Source organism: Trachemys scripta, chromosome 4 (genome assembly GCF_013100865.1).
Source record: "Trachemys scripta elegans isolate TJP31775 chromosome 4, CAS_Tse_1.0, whole genome shotgun sequence".
Classification (NCBI taxonomy): Eukaryota; Metazoa; Chordata; order Testudines; family Emydidae; genus Trachemys; species Trachemys scripta.
This window is the reverse complement of record NC_048301.1, coordinates 24,835,237-24,858,429: the sequence shown is the minus strand read 5'-3', so window position 1 is coordinate 24,858,429 and position 23,193 is coordinate 24,835,237. Positions and strand designations below refer to the sequence as shown.

The window sequence follows — 23,193 nt, the reverse complement described above, 5'->3', positions numbered from 1 at the left end:
AGTTATATGATATTACCACTTCATAGCTTTTCATACTGTGATTAACTGGCCTTTTTCAATCTCTGGCTCCATAAATGGATAAAAGTGGCTTCCAATAAAATTATTAAAAAGTTGGTTAAGCACAGAATATGACTAAGCCTGTGTTCACAGCTGGAGGTTAAACCGAGCCTCATTAAATACAATGTTCTTGCATTTGTCCCACAGCAGAAACAAATGGGGCATGGAAGAGCTTTGACCACCGCCATCCCTCCACCTCTCTCTCTCTCTCTCTCTTTCTCACACACACACACACACACACCCCATTTCAAAAACCACGAGTCAAGAAAGCATAGGAGTGGCTTACAAATATAAATAAATAATTTTTTAATTCTTTTCATTTGTCTTCCGGTTTCACATCCTTTAGGATACATTTGTGTCACATTTTCTAGACGCTAGAAACACACTTTTATTTGTAAATGAAAGCTGAGATTCTCACATCATCACTTGACTCCAGGAACTTTAAAAAACAACAAATATTACGACATTCACAAGATCACAAGAGTCAGAATCACTGCACACCCACACAAGCTTGACTCACAGCAATGCAGGCTACTTTACAACTGTGTTAAAGTTTGCAGTTATAAATTATTTATATCTAATTTGGAGAACCCCATCCACATGAGTGTGGGCTAAGCAAGTACTTCCTTAAGCAGCAGTCCAAGGTCTTGATTCAGAGCCCATTGAAATCAATAGAAAGTCTTCCATTGACTTAATGGGTTTTGGATCCAGCTCCCAAAGAAAGGCCTGTAGTATCTCAACTTTCTTTTTCTCTGAACTGCAGTTAGCAGCATTTCTAAACTGCTCTTATAAAGCTGAATGGCTCTTCTTTTGAAAGAACATTTTGTTCAATAAATATGTATTGCTTTTTTAAAACTTCTGCTTACTGGGTTCCAACAGATAATTAATTAGTCATATCAATCAATCTGGGCATATTAAATCAGCAGGGAAGGAGCAGGAATGAAAAGCACTGATGTAGACACTGGTACTCTTACATTTTCTGTGCTACATTTTCATGAAGCTCCCCACCAACACTGCTGATCCCAAATTTGTGTGCACATGCAAAACCTGTACTTACATATGTAAAAGAGACACACGTACATGCAAATGAGGATTTGTGCACGCAGTTCAGACGCATAAGTCAATTTTGAAGGGTACAGCTAAGGTGGCCAGGTGCCCAGTTTCCGACCGGAAAGTCTGGTCGGAAAGGGGACCTGACAGTGTCCAGTCAGATCTACTGACCGCACACCCAACATCCAGTTACTGCGAGCAGAGGAGGCGGGGTGGCGCCGAGCCATCACCCGCATCAGCCCCTACTCAGCCAGGGCCGCCTCCTTCCCAGCCCCAGATCCACAGGCAAGTCCCTTCTGACCCAGGTGGGAGGTATGGGAGGGGGAAAGCAACAAGCGATGGGAGGGAAGTATACATGTACCATTCCTGGACCAAGTAATTGCCACACAACAGAACAAGCTGATTTGAAAGGGAGGCTCAAATGTTCACAGCTGATATGAGCTCAGTGTGCCAGAGAGGCAATTGCACACATGGGAGTGTTAATGGCAGATTTGATGCAGAAGTGGTTGATATTAAAACAACCGAAGAAATTGCAATCCAGTTCTTTTGGCGCCCGCCCGTTGAGTGTGATTTCTTTTACTCCCCTATTTTTAAGAGAGGTTTAATTCCTTGCCAAAGTGTGTTTATTTCCTAGTTCATCTCAGCTCTAGTGGCTCTCATATTCCTTATATCCAGGGGCTATAGTCCTAATTTTCAGACAAACATTTTGGGAATTTCACATGTGTATTTGTGGAAATGCACAAATTCAACTAGGCATTCTGCCAATCCCACTGTTCCCCAGGGCAGCAGGTCCTAATCTGGGCTTCTATGCTCCATATTGTTAATAGTATTTACAAGAATTATTTGCTACCTGCATGGCTGCAGCCTGAAAGCAGTTAGTTTTAGTGTGACTTGGACAAACTTATCTTAAAAATAAAAACAAGCCCTACTTTCAAAATTAGAAGGGAAAAAAATACTTCAAAGCGGGATTCCTCAGGAATTGTCCAGACCGCTATAGTTCCCAGGAATGACCCTGACAGGTTTGGGGGTACTGACTGAGAAATACTTTAAGATTGTTGGTCTTTTAAATAAATGCTCAGCCATTCCACATAAGCCTTCAGGGTCAGAAAAGACTCTTCCTGTCCCCCAGAGGAACCCACTCTTTAATGAAAATCAGATCATAATCCCACTGTCAAGCTTCCAGTCAGTTGCAATCTCATGGCCTACCTTAAAATGGCTGCTCTGTTCAAATCTAGGCTCCCCTAGGTCAGCAACCTGCAATGCATTCTGGGGCACCTTTCCCCTGGAAAATCCTCCAGGAATGCTAAATCTGGATAGAGAAGCCACACAAAGCCCAGCAGAAACTATAAACCTACGGAGATCACAACCATCATCCCACAATGTGAAGGACCTGATGGTGGGAAATGGGAGTGGGAGTGGAAACAGGCTCAGGCATATGACCCATGAAACCTGATTTGGGAAAACTTATACATTGCAGCTTTCATTTAAAGAAAATGATTCTAGCCCTTTCCCTTGTGCAGAGCGACGACTTCCTTTTTTTTTGTCTTGTGCAGAAAATGTTAAACAGTAAACAGGGGTGAAAGTTTGTCATTAGGATTATTCCTAAAAATTATGGATTATTCATGGTCTTTCCCATTGCTACCCAAAACTGACCTTAGGCACCTATGAAACTTACAAGCATGGGGTCCCTTTAATTTTGGGAGTATGGGAGATGCGAGCAGATTAATTTATAGTTGTGGAGCAGTGCTGTCTGAGATGGTTCAAAGCATAGGCCCCAACTCCATGGGTGATCTGGAGTTCAAGCACCCACGGAAATAAAATAGGGGGCACTGAGCGCCCATCAGCCTCAAAGGTTCCGGCTGGGCTGGCCGCCGATCAGCTGTTCGGCCGACCGAGGGTGGCCAGCGGAGCAGGAAGTGTTGGAAGGGGTTTCGGGGGAGGGGCGGAGCAGGGGCAGGAAGGGGCCTGGCAAGGGCAGGGCCTCAGGGGAGGGCGTGGAGTGGGGCTGGAGCACCCACCGGGGAAAAAAAAGTCAGCACCTATGGTTCAAAGGCACTTGGTCTCCCTCCTATCTGGCTACCTGCAGCTTAGCCAAACAGGGGTACATTTTAACTACAGGGGTACATTTTAACAGTATGAGAGGCATCCTGGTCTAAGAGATGAAGCATGGACTGAGAGGAAGGGGGCGGGGCTAATCCCAGCTCTATGATATGGAGAAAACAATGCTTCCTCTACCACCTAGTAGGGGGGTGGATTGTGTCAATTAAGTAGTTAATGTTCAGACATTACCACTATATAGTTCTGTAGTCTTAAAATTGCCTTGTCCCAGGCAGAGGTTATTTTAAAGACTGACTGAGTGGTAAAACTCACCAGACTGACCACAAAACCTTCCAGTGGCAGCTCTTATTGTCTCTCACACCCCTGTTTTATAGGGATAATTAGCTCTCTAAGCACTTTTTTTTTTTAGGTTTGGCAACTAAGGACAGATGCCAGCATAAGCATTTGGACTCCACTTCTCCCGCAGAGTGAGGCTGGAGACTGGAAGGGGCCAAAGATTTTCACTATTGCTTTTCACATAAAATTGAGTCCGTTAAATGGTGCCATCAGAAATCAGGTCACCCCCTCCCCTCAGAATCCTGCGCACCGTGATGTCACAGAAGTAGAGCAGCAGATTTCTGAAGCCTGCAGCTTTTCTGGGTGGGGTTAAATATAAAAAGTCATGAGCTTTGGGGAGGGCGGCTGGCGCATTGTCAGAGTGCAGCAAGGATCTCGCCCAGGCTGCAGAGCCTATGGCAGAGCTGCAAGGTGGAGGACTGGTGGAGCTTCTGGGAATTGGGGCCGGGGCAAGGACCGTGGGTAATGCAGAAAAAGGAAAAACATACCTAAGTCACAAATTTTGGGTAAAACACGTATGTTTAAAATTTGGGTGTTTCAGAGACAATAGTTTCCAAATAAAAGGAAACATATGAACAGAGGGTATATTTAGATTCAGATGGTACCTGCCTCACTTAGGACTTGTCTATACATAAAACACTGCAGCAGTGCCTGCAGCTGTGCCACTGTAGTGCTTCAGTAAAGACCCTACCTACACAAAAGGGAGGACTTCTCCTGTCAGCATAGGTAATCCACCTCCCCGAGGGGCAGTAGCTAGGTTGACAGGTGAATTCTCCCATTGACCTAGCACTGTCTACACAGGGGGCAAGGTCAGTTTAACTGTGTTGCTCAGGGGGGTGGATTTTTCACACCCTTGAGCGCTATAATTATACCAACCTAATTTCCTAATGTATACCACAGGCCTTAAGAGTTAGATGCCTGCGGGGCTAAGTGCCTAAGACTCCAGCTGGTAAGGACTAAAGCTGCCAAACAGGAACTGCTACACTACAGTGGAGAGGGTAAAATGAGGCCCAGCTGGGGGCCAGCCCTCCCTCCAGCACCCCACTGACCCAGAACTGCCAAAGCAGGAACCTTTGCACATTCCCATCAGAACCATAGAATGTGCTCTGATTGACTGCCCTGCGCTGATTGACTGTTTGCGCCACTATTTCTCACTTCCTCTCACCCTCTCCCTTTTCTTTCCACTTAGCTGATCCCTTCTTAAGTAAACCAAATCTCCCCTCCTCCCCCACAAAAAATGTTGTGGAACTAACATGATGCTGGCTGCCATCACATTGTTCGCTCTGCTTGTGTGTTATACCCCTTCCCCCATCCTGTGTCCATCATGTCCATTTAGACTGTACGTTCTTCAGGGCAGGGATTGTCTACTCTGTGTTTGTACAGTGTCTAGCACAATAGGGCTCCATTCTTGTTTGGACCTGAGGCTCTGCCATAATAAACATGATTAATATTAAGCATCTAACTCCCATTGAAAGTCAATGAGAATTAGGTGCCTGTCTCACTTAGGCACTTTTGAAAATTCCACTAGACACCTATCTGCATTTTTAGATGCCTGAATACCTATGTGAACTGGACCTTGGTGCTTAACTAAGTTTCATTTTAATATCATTTGCAAAATTTAACTCAAGTTAAATTTAAGTCAGCAAACGCAAAACCAATGTTATTATGAAATGCTACATGATGGAAAATATTAAACATTGGATTATGAGGTAAGTACACAGCAGAAAAATGTTTGTGTGAATGGCAAAATGGCTGTTTCCATGGATCATACTGGACTATTCAGCCCAAGAACACTGCCACCTATTTGTATTTGTCCTGGAGGATAAATTAATCTTGTTCCAACAACGTGACATTGTTCATGGTGATAACTCAATGTTATCATGCTAGATATATCACAAAGCCAGGAGTAAATTCCCAACTCTAAGTAGGATAACAAAACGAATAACAAAACAAAAAGAATGGCTAGTGTCAGGAGCCCACATGATCAGTAGACACTAGGACTTGCAACTCTACATTAACAAAGAGCCGTGTCCAAAATATAGTAAAATTCTGCTCCAAGGCTGCAGAAAGCATTAGATGCCTCAGGAGATGTAATGAGTCTTGATATGAAAGAGGGTGCCATCTATATTTAAATGCCAACTCTACCATATTGTTCAACACTTGCTGTTAGATGCTGCTCCTGGCTTAGAGTGTTACCAAGGATAGCCCTGAAAAGGAACTATGAATTCCTGCGGGTAGAGATGATGTAGGAATTAAAGATCAACAGGAGGGAAACAATGGGTCTACAATGAAGCAGCGGGAATAAAACAATAAATAAAAAAAAAACCCTAACAAAAAAAAGTCCCACCATATCTGTACTTGGTTATCATGAATGAGAAGGAAAGAGAAAGGAGAAAGGAAAGCTTCTTCATTCCCCCCCCCCCCATCCTCAATCGCAGTTCAGGGAATGGGAGCATTCGATCCTACTCAAAATGGGAAGAAAAGAGCTTCCAATGAATCTGTTCAGAATAGTCACCAGAAGCAGAGAAGTACATGTCTTAACACACTAGTATCGATATTAACGTGTACAGTATGAACGGCAGACTCAGAAAGACCCTGGAATATCACTACTGCCACAGCACCAGCGTTCTTTATTCTTATGTGTTTAAGGATGGCAGAGATGTCAGCCAGCAGAATAATGAGCTACATTTAAAAGTCTTACACTAACTTATTTTTCTGTCTGAAAAAGGCACAAAGGTACTGAGGTACGTCTCCACACAGCCTCACATCCCAGCCACTAAACAGGGTAAGTAACAAATTTTTGTCAAGAAGCGCCAGTTAGCAAAGGAGCCCTGTGTCCCAGGCCTCTGTAGTATAAACATTTTTACAAAGCTTGCAATATCATTTACAGCCCTGGCAATAGCAGATATCTCTGGATGAAACAGTATTTTGGTTCTATGCTTAGCATTTGGTAAGAAGCCAGGAATACTTCTATAAGCAGTACAGATTTGTTAATCTCTTAATGTACTGGCATTGTTTGTTACTTAGGACCTCAGGTTTCATCACTCCTTCAGCGCCTTGGAGACAACTTCCTGCCATTGGGAAAGCATCTTTCCAAATACCACTTGCTACTGCACTGTCAACATACAAGGGAGAAGGCTGAGCTGAGTTAAAATGCAACTTAGGTGGTGAAAAGTGAAGTGAGTTTGGTGGCTTCAACAAAGTCTCAATTAGAGGGAACATATCAATATTACAAAAATAGCACCCCATTTGTCATGATGCTATCTGACTAGGTGCTTACGCAGAGCCCCTCATCACAAGATCTAAGCTTTGCTTTCCCAAAGCAAACAGAGCAAAAGAGAGTCAAACAAGCACACTAGATTTCTTCAGAGGGTGCTGGAGAGTGCATGTCTAGGTACTGAGAGAAAGGGGGGAGCTTCTCATCTTCCTCCAGCTTATCTTCTTTTCCTTAGGTTTGTTTGTTGGTATTGTGGGAAGATGAGGTTAAATCAGCAAGTTCCAGAAGAGAGCTTTGGAGCAATTGCAGCAAAAACGCAGGCCATGTCTATACGAACAGCTCTGCAGCTGCACCATACCACTGAGCCGCTGCAGCACATCTTGTGAAGACACTCTGTGCCGACAGAAGAAAGCTCACCCATCGGCATTAAAAACTCACCTCTGTGAGCGGCATAACCTATGTAGGTGGAAGAAGCTCTGTGCACGCGAACGTTTGTCAGTGTAACTTATTTTGCTCAGGGGGTGGAATATTCACACCCCTGAGTGACATACATTTTGCTGACATAGGCTGTAGTGTAGACACAGCCTCAGTTCTGTGTTCCCAATAATTTTACCCTTGAAGGTGGCAGTTTCATTGTTCACGGTACTACAGTACCAAGGGCCATATAAATACACAGGATGCAAATAGATGGTCTGTGAGCAAGAGGCATTTTTTTAAGCTTGGCCCAGATGCCATGGAGGACCATAAAGATGCTTTATAGTGCATGAGTAGAGCACTGGGGTCATATGTTCTCCATGACTAGTGTTGCTAACAAGGTGAGCGGCTGCATTTCGGATCTTGGAGCTTATTACGGTCAGTGCATTCATTCCCAGGCATAGCAAGTTGCAGTAATCTGGCCTGGAAATCATGGAGGTGAGGATATTTGAGGATAGGTCATCATCAAGTGACAGCAGAGGTCCAGCCTTCTTGCCAGCCACAGAAGGCAGGCAGCATTTTTGGCAGCTGGTGCTATTTGAGCATCCAGAAGCAGGAAAACCCCAAAGCCGCAAACTTGGATAGGTTTCAGAGTAGCAGCCGTGTTAGTCTGTATCCGCAAAAAGAACAGGAGTACTTGTGGCACCTTAGAGACTAATAAATTTATTAGAGCATAAGCTTTCGTGGACTACAGCCCACTTCTTCAGATGCATACAGAGTGGAATAAATATTGAGGAGATATATATACACACATACAGAGAGCATAAACAGGTGGGAGTTGTCTTACCAACTCTGAGAGGCCAATTAAGTAAGAGAAAAAAAACTTTTGAAGTGATAATCAAGCTAGCCCAGTACAGACAGTTTGATAAGAAGTGTGAGCATACTTACAAGGGGAGATAGATTCAATGTTTGTAATGGCTCAGCCATTCCCAGTCCTTATTCAATCCTGAGTTGATTGTGTCTAGTTTGCATATCAATTCCAGCTCAGCAGTCTCTTGTTGGAGTCTGTTTTTGAAGTTTTTCTGTTGTAATATAGCCACCCGCAGGTCTGACATTGAATGACCAGACAGGTTAAAGTGTTCTCCCACTGGTTTTTGAGTATTATGATTCCTGATGTCAGATTTGTGTCCATTAATTCTTTTGCGGAGAGACTGTCCAGTTTGGCCAATGTACATGGCAGAGGGGCATTGCTGGCACATGATGGCATATATCACATTGGTAGATGTGCAGGTGAACGAGCACCTGATGGTATGGCTGATGTGATTAGGTCCTTTGATGATGTCACTTGACTAGATATGTGGACAGAGTTGGCATCGGGCTTTGTTACAAGGATAGGTTCCTGGGTCAGTGGTTTTGTTCAGTGATGTGTGGTTGCTGGTGAGTATTTGCTTTAGGTTGGGGGGTTGTCTGTAAGCGAGGACAGGTCTGTCTCCCAAGATCTGAGAGAGTAAAGGATCATCTTTCAGGATAGGTTGTAGATCTCTGATGATGCACTGGAGAGGTTTTAGTTGGGGGCTGAAGGTGACAGCTAGTGGTGTTCTGTTATTTTCTTTGTTGGGCCTGTCTTGTAGGAGGTGACTTCTGGGTACTCGTCTGGCTCTGTCAATCTGTTTTTTCACTTCAGCAGGTGGGTATTGTAGTTTTAAGAATGCTTGATAGAGATCTTGTAGGTGCTTGTCTCTATCTGAGGGATTGGAGCAAATGCGGTTATATCTTAGAGCTTGGCTGTAGACAATGGATCGTGTGGTGTGTCCTGGATAGAAGCTGGAGGCATGTAGGTAAGTGTAGCGGTCAGTAGGTTTTCGGTATAGGGTGGTATTTATGTGACCATCGCTTATTAGCACAGTAGTGTCCAGGAAATGGACCGCTTGTATGGATTGATCTAGGCTGAGGTTGATGGTGGGATGGAAATTATTGAAATCATGGTGAAATTCCTCAAGGGCTTCTTTTCCATGGGTCCAGATGATGAAGATGTCATCAATGTAGCACAAGTAGAGTAGGGGCGTTAGGGGACGAGGGTAGTTGGATAGTTGAGGGCAGACTCCCTCGGCAGCAGGAGGAATGATGGTGGTGAACAGATCTTCAAAATATTTTCCTCTTCCCTCCAATTTATGCATGTTTAGCTTCAGCCCATTGCCTTTCACCCACTTGCTGGTCTTGGCCAGTCACCAGATGAGCGAGGGATAAGGGATTTGGTTGCAGATGAGACAATGCCCCCTGCACCATTGTCTGAGCGTGGCCTGAAAGCCAGGATTGATGGGATTTTCTGTATTAATTCCTGTTACAGAAGTGCTAGATATTACTGGGGGAGGGGGAGGTGTTTTAGGGTTTTATTAAAGAAACTCTCCATCTAAATGGCATTGGCTAAAAACAGAAAACTGAAGATTCTGGGCTTTCCTGTAAGGTGTATGAAGTCCGTTCCTTCAAACGTGAACATTTCTTCAGCTGTTGCCTCGTGTGAGGTTCATTTGCAAAAAAAAAAGGCTTCAGCTGGGAACAGTGTGCTAATGAGAAGAATGTCCCTAGACATCTTTGTAGTATATGTACTTTTCACCTACTAATTACTGATCACTTTTCCGAACTCATAAAAGCACAGGCAAGCAGATAAAGCGCTCAGTGCCCTGTGGCCTGCAGAAGACAGAAATAAGTCAGGCCAAGGGCATATTGAACAGGCAGCCACTTACCCAATCCATGGCCAGTCTCCTAGCAACAGGCCACAGCATTCAACAGAGCCCATCTGTTTATCAATATTTCCAATGAAATTGTCTCAGGGTTTAAACTGCCACCAGCTAATTTGTGGGTGGGAGAGAGTTAAAATTAAATTAGCAATTGATTTATGTTTGAAGGCCACTTGGATGCTGTTGAGTTGAATGCCTTTTGGGGTTTTAACCCTTTGGTGCCTATCTGGAACCAAAGGACTTTCTGGTGTAATTCAATAGGGCATTTTGCTTTAATTCCAGGGATACCAGCTCAAGATCTCAACAAGTTGAAAGGATTACAAAGGCCACGAAGTTGGGTCAAACTGTAGCCTGAAATTTAGATTTTGTAAAAACAAGATTTTACAAAAACCTCAGCACCAATACTTGCATCTTTTGAATATTTTTTTATTTTGGGGAAAGGATTTGTTTTTTAAACAAATGAACATTTCAGCATCCCACTAAAATCAGAACGTGGAGACAAAAGCAATATTGGACTGGTTTATTTTAAATTGTTCAAACTTAGTGAGATGGAAAGAGCAAGCAGAACAGCATAAAGTATAAGAAGTAAAACTAGATTTAAAAAAAAACCAATCTTTTCATTTCAAGAAATCTAGTGATATTTTAAATAATTGCCAACTCTCTAACCGGACAGAATTTTAACCCATCATCTAAGAGAATTAGCAGTTGCACTCACTGCCATAGCGCCCCCTGTTGTCAGAGCTTCTCATTGCAGGGGTTTTAGCCCTAGCTCCCCATGTCAGCAGTCTGCCTAAGAGCATGATTCAGTGCTCCAGCTGAGAAGCATCTAGTTCAGATCCCTTACAGGGTAAGAGAAATTCAAACTAGCATCCAAAGTGTCTCAACAAATCAGCCCTTCCTCTGCGCTCTGTCTTCATGCCTTCTCCCCAGCTCTGGTATTCAGCACTAACCCTGCAGTCCGAGTCTTCCTGAGGTGACTGTTCTCCTTCAGCCTCTGGCTCTGGGCCCTTCACAGAAGTCCCTCTGCTTCCTGAACTTACCCCTTTTAAGAGGCCTGGCTGTCCATGAAGTTATCACTTGACATCTCCTAGTCCCACCCTCTCTGCCTGGGAAGCAATTAATTAGTTGCAGCACAGGTATAATAGATGTGATTAACTGGCTCTTATCCCTTTCTCGCCCATAATGGGGTTTCAGCCCATCACCAAGAGATGGTCACAAAGAGAGCAACTATAAAACATTCCTTAAAGCAAGAAGTGAGGTTTAGAACAGAAGAAACCTAAACATGCCAGCACAGAAGAAAGTGAAAGGATATGAGGGCACAGGGCTAAATTCTCTGCTGGTTTAAATGGCCATACCATCGAGGTCAATGAAACTGTACCAGTTTACACCAGCAGGGAATTTGGTCCTCAGTGTTCCCTGCAGGAGCCAGAGGAAATGCAAGGCAGAAGGAGTGTTTCTCCATGCAAACTCACATGTCACAGCAGCCGAGAAGCAAGAAGGAACAGAACAGCTGGTGGCTAGAAGCCTCTAGCAGCAGAAAACAGGGAGCAAGCAGTCTTCACTTTAAATGCTTTTTCTGGAGCCCACTGTGTGCAAAACAGTCACCTACCTCTTACGGCACTCGTTTGTTTATAAGCACAAAGATCGTAAACAAATGTTACAAACCACATCCATACAACAATGGCCAAAGCTGCTCCTTTTTGCTGTAAGCTCTTCTGCAGATATTATCCTTGTCCTACTCACCAATGGGTAGTCAAGACAACACCCTATAACAAGGATAGTGCATGCACTGGGGTCCTCTGTATAGACACATACATAACCCTGCTGTAATGGGGGCCCACGCCTCTAGAGCATCCCCTCACAGCCCAGTGCAGTACAGCCATTGCATCTCTGCCTTAGTTTCCCCAAATGTGGGGTTTAATAACTCCAATGAAGCTTGTTTTTGAACAGCGCCCTTCCAGAGGTGTCTAGTTTATTCAGTCCCAAAAGCAGAACATCACATGGGTAGAGCTCCCCAGCAGCACCTCCAGCTGGAGGGGGGAAGGCCGGAGTTAGCCTTAGTCCATCAACCCAGTTATGCACAAGGTCCCTTACCAGCAAGGCATTCATAATCTGGAACCCTCTTCTCAAGTCAGGGGCCTCTTGGCACTAGCTGGGGAGGATCCCTCCTCTTGGATCAAGGTCCCCCCGCCGGAGGCCGAACCGCAAGGATCCTTTCTCAGGACATCATATAATTCCTCTAATCTAGGACTTCTGCTGTTGCCTGGTGAAGCTCTTCATGGGAGCCAGGTTGGTCTGAGATTTAGCATTCTTAATCCCTTCCTTCTGGAAACTCTTCCCACCCAGGAGCATTCTCCCTGCCTTTCTTTTGCTGCTGCGCCTCCCTCATTAGTTTTCTCCCCCCCAAAAGCTATCCCTCTAGGAGCTTTCTCTTCCTGTGCTCTGGGAACCATTCCTCTCCCCAGGAGCTTCTGTTCTCCAACCTCCCCTATGCTGGGTGTAGCTTCACTTTTATCATGCCCAGGTGTTTCCCTGCCTAATTAACTGCTTCCCAGTAACTCAGGGTACATCTACACTACAGCGGGGAGTCGATTTAAGATACGCAAATTCAGCTACGTGAATAGCGTAGCTGAATTCGACGTATTACAGCCGACTTACCCCGTTGTGAGGACGGCGGCAAAATCGACTTCTGCCGCTTTTTGTCGGCGGCGCTTACTACCACCTCCGCTGGTGGAGTTAGAGCGCCGATTCGGGGATCGATTGTCGCGTCCCGACGGGACGCGATAAATCGATCCCCGAGAGGTCGATTTCTACCCGCCGATTCAGGCGGGTAGTATAGACCAGGCCTCAGTGACTTAATTAGTCCCAGGTGAACCTGAGTTGCCTCATTCCCTCTTGTGGAGCCTGTCAGAGATAGGCTGGGCCCCTTATCCCTTCAGAGGGCCAGCTACCCTATGACACCTCCTTTGTGTTCCTCCATACTATCTTGCTCCTGTTGCTGCAAGAGCCTTCTCCTCAGCAGCTCCTGCTATGGGGAGCAGCTTTCCTGTCACTCTCCACCTCATGAGCACTTTGTCCTTGTTTGGACTTCTTTTCTTTACTCCCTCTCTGATGTGGTTTATTATTTAATTTTATAAATGATTTTAAGGTCCAGTTAGTATGAAAGTCATTTTACAAAATAAGACCCGATCCAACAACTGCATCAATGCAGGTGCACTCTCGCACTTCAAGAGGGCCCAATTGAAATCATAGGGGAACCAGATTCTGTCTGCTTGGATCCAGTTGCAGACATAAAAGTCATATTGTATATTAACACCACCAGAAAAACCTACCTGAGAAAGGAGTTTGTTGTCATCCTCCAACAGTTTGACTTTTGTTTCAAGTTGCCTGATGTAGTTGGAAGATGAATCTTTAAAGGGAAGAAGAAAAAGAAATAAGATTAATCTCCCTGTGACACTGTTCTTTAAAATCAGTAATATAGTTTTATCATTAGACTTATTTTTACTATCACTGGAAGATAAGCTTAGAAAAGAGCTAAAGAACCATGCTCAGGGGTCACAGCTGGAGAGTCTAATGCATTAACAAAGAGGAGGAGACGGATACAGGAACACTTAAAACCTGAAGTATGCACACGGATGAACATACACACCCAAAGAATTCTACCAGTGAGATCTGATAGGCTATTCTAAAAACACATGGAGTTCGGCAGAAATAATGGTAGGGCAACAGAGTATAGTAGTCTCACATAACATGGTAGTGTTCAATTTGGGAAGTTTAATAGACAGTTTAGCATTACAGTAAGACAGCACTAGGGGTTAGGATGACCTGGTGCCAAAGAGCAGACTGTGGGTGGGTTGCTGCTGTGCAGAACATCTGCTTTTTGTTTTGGAACACACTTTGAAGCAACACATATTGCAAATTGCACACAGAGAAATTAAAGAGTGGGCAAAATAGTTGCACCAACTTCATCACAATGTAATTATTTGCAGGACATTCTTGCACACATTAATCTGTCTGTAACATTTCAAATTCGTCTGCAGTTTTAATAGCAGGGCGTATAATCTGTCTGCGGTGAGTTTTGCAGCTTAAACAAGTGACTAACCTGAGCAAACTCTGCTCTGAGTGTCAAAAGTACTTTGTAAAATGGAGAAGATAGAGCACTGGACTGGGACACAGGAGATCTAGGTTTTATTCCCACCATGGCCACTGGCCTGCTGGGTGACCTTGGGCAAGTCACTTCATCTCCTTGTGTCTCCGTTTCCCCATCTGTGAAATGGGGATAATGATACCCACCTCCTTTGTAAAGTGCATTGAGATCTACAGAGGAAAAGCGCTATATGAGAGTGAGGTATTAGTATTTACTGTGAAATGGTGCAATAGTTCACACTGGGCATGAATGAGAGAAGAACTGAGCACCCTGCGATTTTTGTTGTGCTTTGGAGATACTGAGCACAGGCTCAGACCCACTATGGTCTAGCAAGATGCAGTTAGTAAGAGATTTTCATACATGATCTTCCAAGGCTCATTCCTATACAAGGCTGAACTGCCTCATCTCTCACTGACGTCACTGGATGTTGAAGTTGTCCAGCACCTACCAGAGGCACTCAGCACCTTGCAGAATTCTTGCCAGGCCATTCTTTACGCAGGTTTTGCAGATCTGCTAGCATGCAACTACGGCTAATATCTTAAGGTGCTTTGACTATTCATGGGAAAAACTGAAATATACCAGACATGTGCCACACTGCACACAAAGGAAGTGTAACAACTACTCAGACAAGATATATTATATTCAAGTACTGTATCTACTTACAGTACAAACTCCCACGGATGACATGTATTGCTTTTGTTTAAAACTGTTTTGTATGAAACAAGTAAATCCAAATATTCCTCATAACAAAAACAGAGGATAAGAAAAGGCAATTTCAAATCACATACGTCCTCTGAACAGGTTAAATGGCCTTAGAATACATAAAATACCACTTTGAGATGCAGTGCTGTCAGAGTTCACAAACTAAACAGGCCAGGTTTGAACTTGGCTGGGAATGAACAACAAGGCTTGTCTACACTTACATTTTATAGCGCAGCCAGTCTGAGCTCTTTAAAGTGCTAGTGTAGACAGGCTCTGAGCACTCGGAGCTATTCCCCTCGTGGAAGTGGATTACCAGGGGCACTGGGAGAGCTCTCTCCCAGCACTCACGCGCAACCACACTTACACTTCCAAGCGCTGCCATGGGAGTGTTCCCGCGGCAGCGCTTTGAAGTTTCCAGCGTGTGTAGACATACTAAGAGCTGCTGTAAGAAGTGATTTGCATGGTCAATAGTTGGCAATTTCCCCTCTGAGGATTCAGCAAAGCAAACAGCTTAAGCAAGTGTTAAAGTTCCATTAAAGTCAGGGACACTTCAGCACATGCTTAAGTACTTTGCCGAATCAGGGGCCAAGGTCTGAATTAGTAATGTCCCTGTGGTCCACCACAGTGTTAGGGGCACTGTTTTGTTGTGACATCTTATGATCATTAAAAAAAAAAAATCTTACAAATTTTGCCTTGAGAATATCAGGAAGCACTTGGCCAAATTCCAATTTTGCTTCCCTAAATTCAATCTGCAGCCCTGATTAGATACGTTATTCTTCACTTTCTGCCACACATGGCTTCACAGAGTTTCTGTGCACTGTTAAATAAAAATTTAGTGCTAGAGGTGAATCTGTTTCAGCAGTGAGTGACGTGATCTATGTACATACAATCCTGAATGTTTCCACTAGGTTTCAGACATCGAAAGCTGTGGAAAATGAGTGGTTTGGAAAAACAGGATGCAATGCAAAACTCACTTTGCTGCTAAAGGATTACCTGTGATTACCTGCAGATCAGATATCACTAGACTGGACATATTTTGTACATCCTTTTGATAAATATGTAAGCTACTAGGATGAGAGGTAGTATATAATGCTATAGCAGTAGTTCTCAAACTTTTGTACTTTCACATAGCAAGCACCATTTTACACCATTATAAACGCTGGGTGCAAAGTGGGGTTTGGGGTGAAGGCTGACAGCTCACAACCCCCCATAATATACTCAAAAAGAACAGGAGTACTTGTGGCACCTTAGAGACTAACAAATTTATTAGAGCATAAGCTTTCGTGGACTACAGCCCACTTCTTCGGATGCATTATATGTTCCATTCTATATGCATCCGAAGAAGTGGGCTGTAGTCCACGAAAGCTTATGCTCTAATAAATTTGTTAGTCTCTAAGGTGCCACAAGTACTCCTGTTCTTTTTGCAGATACAGACTAACACGGCTGCTACTCTGAAACCTGCCATAATATACTCGTGACCCCGAGGGGTCCCGACCCCCACTTTGAGAACCCCTGCTATAGAGGCTCGATATATGCACAGCTGGCTCAGATGCAGCTCTCAGCTACCTAGTTTCCCTGTGCAGGGTGGACTCTGTGGGAGACAGCCCTCTCTAGACAGACTAGCATAAGAACAGCCATACTCGGTCAGACCAAAGATCCATCTATCCCAGTATCCTGTCTTCCGACAATGGCTAATGCCAGGTGCCTCAAAGGGAATGAACAGAGCAGGTAATAATCAAGTGATCCACTGAGGCTAGGGACACCATCCTGGTCATCCTGGCTAATAGCCATTGACTGTCCCATAATTATTTATTATTATTTGTATTATGCCTAGAAGCCCCAGTCATGGTCCAGGACCCCTTTGTGCTAAGTGCTGTACAAAACACAGAGCAAAAAGACAGTCCCTGCCCCAAACAGTTTATAACAACAGATTTTTGATCACAGAACTGAATACTCCATGTCCACCATGGCCAGAGAAACTATGCTAGAAACCAGCTAGCAACACCCATGTTTAAACAGAGTTGTGGATATATACACCTGCATGGAGAGGGTCTAGGGTGACCAGACATTCCGATAAAATCGGGACTGTCCCGATATTCAGTTGTTTGTCCTGCGTCCCGACGGATGTATGGTCCGGACGCCATTTGTCCCGATATTTTGGCTGAGGGCTGGAGGAGTACACTGGTGAGCCCTTTTTTTATTTTTATTTTTTTGCACTTGGGCCCTGTTCGCCCCCCCCCCCCCCATGCGTCCCGATATTTTGTTCTTGTCATCTGGTCACCCTACTCAGAGGGTCCTCCATACGCGAGTTCTTTTACTAGGTTTCCAGTCAAATGGATTTGTCCCATGGCAGGGACAGTTTTTGAATACAGATACTCATAGAAAGAAAGAGAAAGTATTATTTCTTTTTTAAAATGATGCCTATCACATGCCAATGTGTGCTTTCTAGACACATGCTTAGTAGGGCCGGGCAACCCTGTGAAAGTCAATGGGAACTGTGGGTGCTACCATCTTTAAAATTCAGTTCTAAGATTTACAAGGACTCTAGTTCTCATCAGATGACACTCTGGAAAGTTGAGTCTGTGTTCAAATACAATAAATGAACCGATCTTTAAATTCTGCCCTCTGTAAGGGAACGCCAAATGACCGTAGTCAAATTAAACGTAAAAAAACAAACAAGAAAAAGAATCAGCTATTTTGTTGTCAGCAGTAAATTTTGCATCTCTGGCACTGCATGAGAAACACTCATCAGTACTGTCAGCCTCTGCATTGCACTCTCAGAGATTAATCACCAACATCTTGTGAACATTCTTTATTCTAGGTGGGTACCAGCTGAGCAGTTAACATCCTGATTTCAATTTTAAAAGACTCCATAACTCTCAGACCTGCAGGCAGTGTCGCTCAAGCATTAAGCAGCAAAACCTATGCTGATTTTTCCGCTCTTTTAGATCAAGAACCACATTCCCAGAATTTTTCTGCCTCCGACCTTCCCGTTATCAGTAAATTTTCCACCACCACCTCCCCCCCCAAAAAGCTTCATTTGAAAAAGGCATTGCAGACCCATCTGCTGAGCAGGAATGTTAATGGATCACACCCCCTAGCCAGAATCACTGTTAAAATTAAACAAATCTGCCCCCTCCCCCCGCATCTCCATGTCTTCAAAATTTATGGAATGCTTTAACACTCAGTCCAAATGCACATTCTTCTCATTGGTTTTAGTGGCTCAACAGAACCCCAAACTTCATACCATATAAACAGCACAGTTTAGGTCAGATCCTCAGCTGGTGTGAAGTGGCACGGATTTCAATGGCCCTACTACGATTTACAAGAGCTGACGCTCTGGTGCCTTATTTTTTAGTTTAATCGCACAGATCTATTAATAGGCTCCGTACATGTAGAGTATGCTGAGGAAGACGAGAGGGAGTTGTAGGGGCTGGGAAGGAAAGTGTCTTGTGTGGTCAATGATGCTATAAGGCAGAGGTAGTCAATAGGTGGACTGCGGGCCAAATCTGGACTGCCAGACGCTTTTGAACAGACCCTGAAATCTTTTTCTTTCTTTATTATCATTATTGGTTTTTTAATTATTATTATTTTCTCTGGAGTCTGGACCTTGACTATACCTTGACCTAGAAATTGGACCTCGATAAAAAATAATGAACTACTCCTGATAGAAGGACTGGTAAGCTGGTGGGTGTGCCATTAGGGAGGGTTTCCCAGCTAGAATGAAGCTCACTTCCTCTCTGGCTATTGCTAAATTAGCCCTTGCCCTTGAAGCTATCCCTGGAGTTCTTAAGCAGCTGTGTGAGGAAATGTTTGCCTTAGGACCCAGATCATGTATCCGCCCATCCTGCTCTCCTTCATTATTATAACCACACCTCGCTCTTGCACTGCTCTTTTCATCGGTAGATTCAAAGCACTTCACAATCTCGAATGCATTCGCACAACACCCCACTGAGGTAGGGAAGTGCTATTACCCTTATATTACATATGTCACACTCTGTGCTATATAGTCATTGTGCTCAGTATATTTTTTTAAGAGCAAGGTATAAACCTTTCCAGACAAGTGCAGTATAATACAAATTGGCTTGCTTGGGGGGTTGCTTCCATTCCTGGCTATTTAAAATGGGAACACAAATGGACAGGGTCCCTGCACTGTTTGCCCGACTCCCTGAGCACATGCACCTTGGAGCAGGGGGATTATCACTGGCTAAAAGATAAACTATTTGGGGGAGCCCTGCTGGGAGGTCATCCCTGGTTGGGTTATACTTATAACTGACAGCATGTCACTGAGTATCGGGGGCATGTAATAGGGAGGAGGTGTGGAATGGAAGTGTTTGTCAGCGTGGTGAGGGCAGAAACAGGGGTATGTGAGTAAGTGCAATAGGGCATAAGGGGGGCATCTAACAGAAAGACATGATTCTTCTGTCAGCAGGCACTGGAATCCTGCATAAAAATGCTGAGTAAATTCCGCTGTTGTGACAGGTGCTTCACTGGGAATATATGGGAAGTGGAAGCAGCTTTGTAGAGAGAGAAAGAGCTAGGAAACAGGTTCTGGAGGGAGATCCAAGAGACAGCCATGCTCAGAGTGAAAGTTTAGGGTCAAGTCTATGTTACATTGGTTTTTGAATTCCAAGTAATCTCAAAGCCAGCACAGGGGTGAGTTTGGACACTAATTCACTCTGTCGAGGAAGGGACAGGGACGCAGCCCATTCACAGGGAACAATCAGAAATAAAAACAATGCTAATGAAAACTGAGGAGAGCCGTGAAGATTATAACTAATCATGATTCATTTACTCAGTGCTAGCGCCCAAACTAAATTGTTTGTAGAGCTGTAAAATAAGTCCAATTTCTTTACTGAGCCTTTGAAATGCTAATTGACGTAGTAGGTATCATCATCTCTGGTAGCGGCACCTGAATTACTCTGCAAAGTCATAAAGGAGCATTACTGTTATTACCCACCCTCATGAATATTTACTGATCTTTAAAAATATATATATTCCATCTGGACTAGGGTGTAATTCAACTTAAATATAATCTATCTGAATAACTTCTCTCCACACAGACAAAACACTTAATACTTATTACAGCTAAATCAAGAAGAGACAAATCACTCTTCCTTGTTTTAACTAAATTGCCTTAGAGGAGTCGGGAATTGCCTAGCTGCTGAAGAAGGCTTTTAACACACAAATTAGAAACTGTTTTACAATAAAAAATAAATCTGTGTGTCTGGAACACAGAACAATGTCACACACAGAGATGTTTGCAGACGCTAGGGCATTTCATTTCCCCATTAGAGATTTCAGAGGAAGCTGGATGATGGGCAAATAAGATGAAACATGCATTTATTTTGACATTTGTAACAATCATGGTTTATTTCCCTGTACATCATTTCTCAAATTTGAGAGAATGTGGAACACAAGCTACAAGTTTAATATCAAGCACCATTTGTATAACAAATCTTTAGAATGTTGTTTTACTTGTTCTACTTAAGTGAATTTAATCAAAATCCATACAATCCACTTTATAAGATCAGTCTGCCCTGGAGACAGAGGAAAATATTAATGTAGCTATCTATGAAAACAGAAAGCAGTGGAACATCAACTGAGAGCTGAAATGGTACAAATACATTGAATTACACATGATTTAATTTAGCAGAACCATATCAAATAACCACACAAACAGAGTGATACTGCATAGTGGTAATAATTAGTTGGGATTTTTGTTATATTCTATGGGAGTTTGGACTGATTTCTCTGATGTGATATACAGCTTCCTAAGCGAAGAGGTGAAAGACCCAACACTTGGCTCAGAGCAAGCAGACCTAGTTGGGACTAAACTCTATGCAATGTTTTGCAGGAAACAATCTTGCACGAGCAGAGAGATGGACTAGATGGGATGACGCAGGTTTTTTCCACTGTATTCTTTCTGGGTCATGTATATTTCAAATAGTGGGCCACATGTGATCCCCACTGTTGTGCTGTATAGAATGTGGCAGATTAGGCTACAAATCTATTGCATGGTTTCCCCAAGCGCCCCCTCCACTGTCTGCACTTGGTAGATGTGCCACAGATTTGGGGAGGGGAAGGAGGAGATTTGCCCTCCATTGGGTTCTCTCCCTATGGGTCATTTTCACTCAGTGAAGCACAGGAGACTTAATCATGGCAAGATGCATCAACATTTCCTCCCTCAGTGTCCTGCAATGACTATTTTCCCCCACACAAAAAGCAGCTTCCCCCCCACCAGCACTGCCCCCAAACTCAAACCATAGGAAAGGAGAACACAGAAAGGAGTGCAAATTCTGACACAGTTTACTGTCTGCTGCTCTATTTTCCTTCCCTGTGCACAGATGCTGACATCTTCCTTTCCATTCCATTGCACACTGACCTTTCCATTAAACTGGCTATCATGCAAAGACCCTCAACCTGTACTAAATAAAACAATTTGCCAGCACTAGAGCTGCTTGTCAGTAGTTTTGTTATCAGACTTCTACTCCTCAGCACAATATATCAGACTCTCACGGCTCCACTGGTTTTATTTATTGACACTGACGATGAGGATGACAAGCAGGCTGAATTATGGGCCAGCAATTTGTCTTGTGACGAAGTTGATTTATCAAGGTGGTGTGATTCTTTCACAGAGAAACCAGAAAACAGGTCAAACTAGCATAGTTTCTTATTTCTCTATGAAAATGAATCTCTGAGAGGAAATCAGGCAGACGTGTAACCTTCACTTTCCTCATGCAACCCCAAACCCCAGCTCCCCTTGCCTTATCCAGTGCTGGTGTGTGTAGGTATGTCTTCACTGCAGAATTAATTTGGGTGATCCACACAAAGATTAGCTTAGCCCAGGTGTTAGCAACCACAGTGTAATGCTCTACCTGGTTGCTGCATTCCCACTAGTGTCACTAGGACTTCTGGAGGCATATCCCATGGTTCTTTGTGCTGAATGAAGCTGAGCCACTCTCTAATTCTTTCCCAGTGAACTGGCTGTCCTTCTCAGCACATGGTGGGAAACTGTGGGAGGGCATTGGAGGACTATCACATTCAAATGTTTTAGCCTGTGTCCTCACTGTGTAGTGGGCGGCTTATCAACCTGAATGAAAGAGGCACCTGAGCTCTGGGCCAGCCAGCCTCGGTTGAAAGCAACACTAAACACAGGTGAGGCAGCTTGTGTGTGTGGACGGGAGGAGGGTTGGAGCAACACTCAGGTAAGAACCCGAGTTAACCCTTCAGGGAAGTCAGACCTTGTGTGTTTTGGGGGAGGGGTGAAAAAGCTCTCAAATTGCAACTTCTATCTCCACCATCAAGTCTTTGAGGGTGTCAAGCTGGCCCCCTATGCCAACTCAAAAAGAACAGGAGTACTTGTGGCACCTTAGAGATACAGACTAACATGGCTGCTACTCTGAAATATGCCAACTCAGAATCTGGTCCCCAACAGGAGTGTAGGCCCGTAGAGTGAGGCCTGGCAATTTTGAGGCATACTGAGATTAATGTAAAGCTCAGTTATTTAATTTTAAAAAGATCAGACAACCATTTTGTCTTGAATCTCAGGAACATCACATATCAGACAAGCTGCCAATTGTACATGGAAACAAGCTCACGCTGCCGCAAAGGATTGCTTAAGCAGGACAGTGCATGTGCTACTGGAGCTACTTAATTAATGTTTCCAAGTGAGTCTCTAAATACTGGTTCTGAAGTTTTACAAGACTGCACATTCCTGTCTCGGTTCCAGTTCATTAGACCTGTCTAAAAACTTAGCAGCCTCAAGTCAGTCTGTACGAGTCTGATAAGGCCTCACTTGTGCTTTTACCCTCACTGCTGTAGCTTCCAGAAATGACATCTTCTTCAAGCATAGCAAAATATCTTCCCCACTATGAGTGTCAACAGGAGCTCAAGAGCTTCTGATACCTTATCAGGCTTTCATTAGAAAGAGACTGATAGGAGAAAAAATATCCTGTAGCAAAGAGAATGCTGGGTCATCCCTTTAAAAAGTAGCTTCTGAATTTTCTTTCTTGGTAGGGTGATCTTTCTATTACAATCCTAAACTTCTCTCTTTCTAGGGCAACCTTTGTTACTATTCAAAGCAAATCACTTGTGGCAAAGTGTGTATAACTCAGTTACTCCACAGGTCCTATTTACAGGTTTCAGAGTAGCAGCTGTGTTAGTTAGGGTTACCATACTTCCGGTTTTTCCCGGACATGTCCGGCTTTTCGGCAATCAAACCCCTGTCCGGGGGGAATTGCCAAAAAGCCAAACATGTCCGGGAAAAATACCTGACGGGCACTTCCTCTCCCGCGGCTGCTCTGCTCCTCCCCTGACTCAGACTTCGGCTCTGTTTAAGAGCCAAGCTGCCCGAGCCAGTGTTACCGGCTTCGGGCAGCCCCCTTGCCTCCGGACCCCAGCCGCCAGCCGGGCACTTCTCCTCCACGGCTCCAGCTGCTCTGCTCCGGCAGCACAGGGTCCGGAGGCAAGGG

At 44.0% G+C, this 23,193-nt stretch overlaps 1 protein-coding gene across 2 annotated transcripts in view; it reads right to left on the bottom strand.

Annotated features, from left to right (window-relative positions):
* Window positions 1–23,193, bottom strand: part of CCDC85C (coiled-coil domain containing 85C) — a 150,703-nt gene that overhangs the window by 42,673 nt on the left and 84,837 nt on the right. For both annotated transcript variants that reach the window (XM_034767997.1, XM_034767998.1), the window contains exon 2: window positions 13,203–13,279. In XM_034767997.1, coding sequence (XP_034623888.1) covers window positions 13,203–13,279 — 77 coding nt within the window. The remainder of the gene's footprint in view (window positions 1–13,202; window positions 13,280–23,193) is intronic.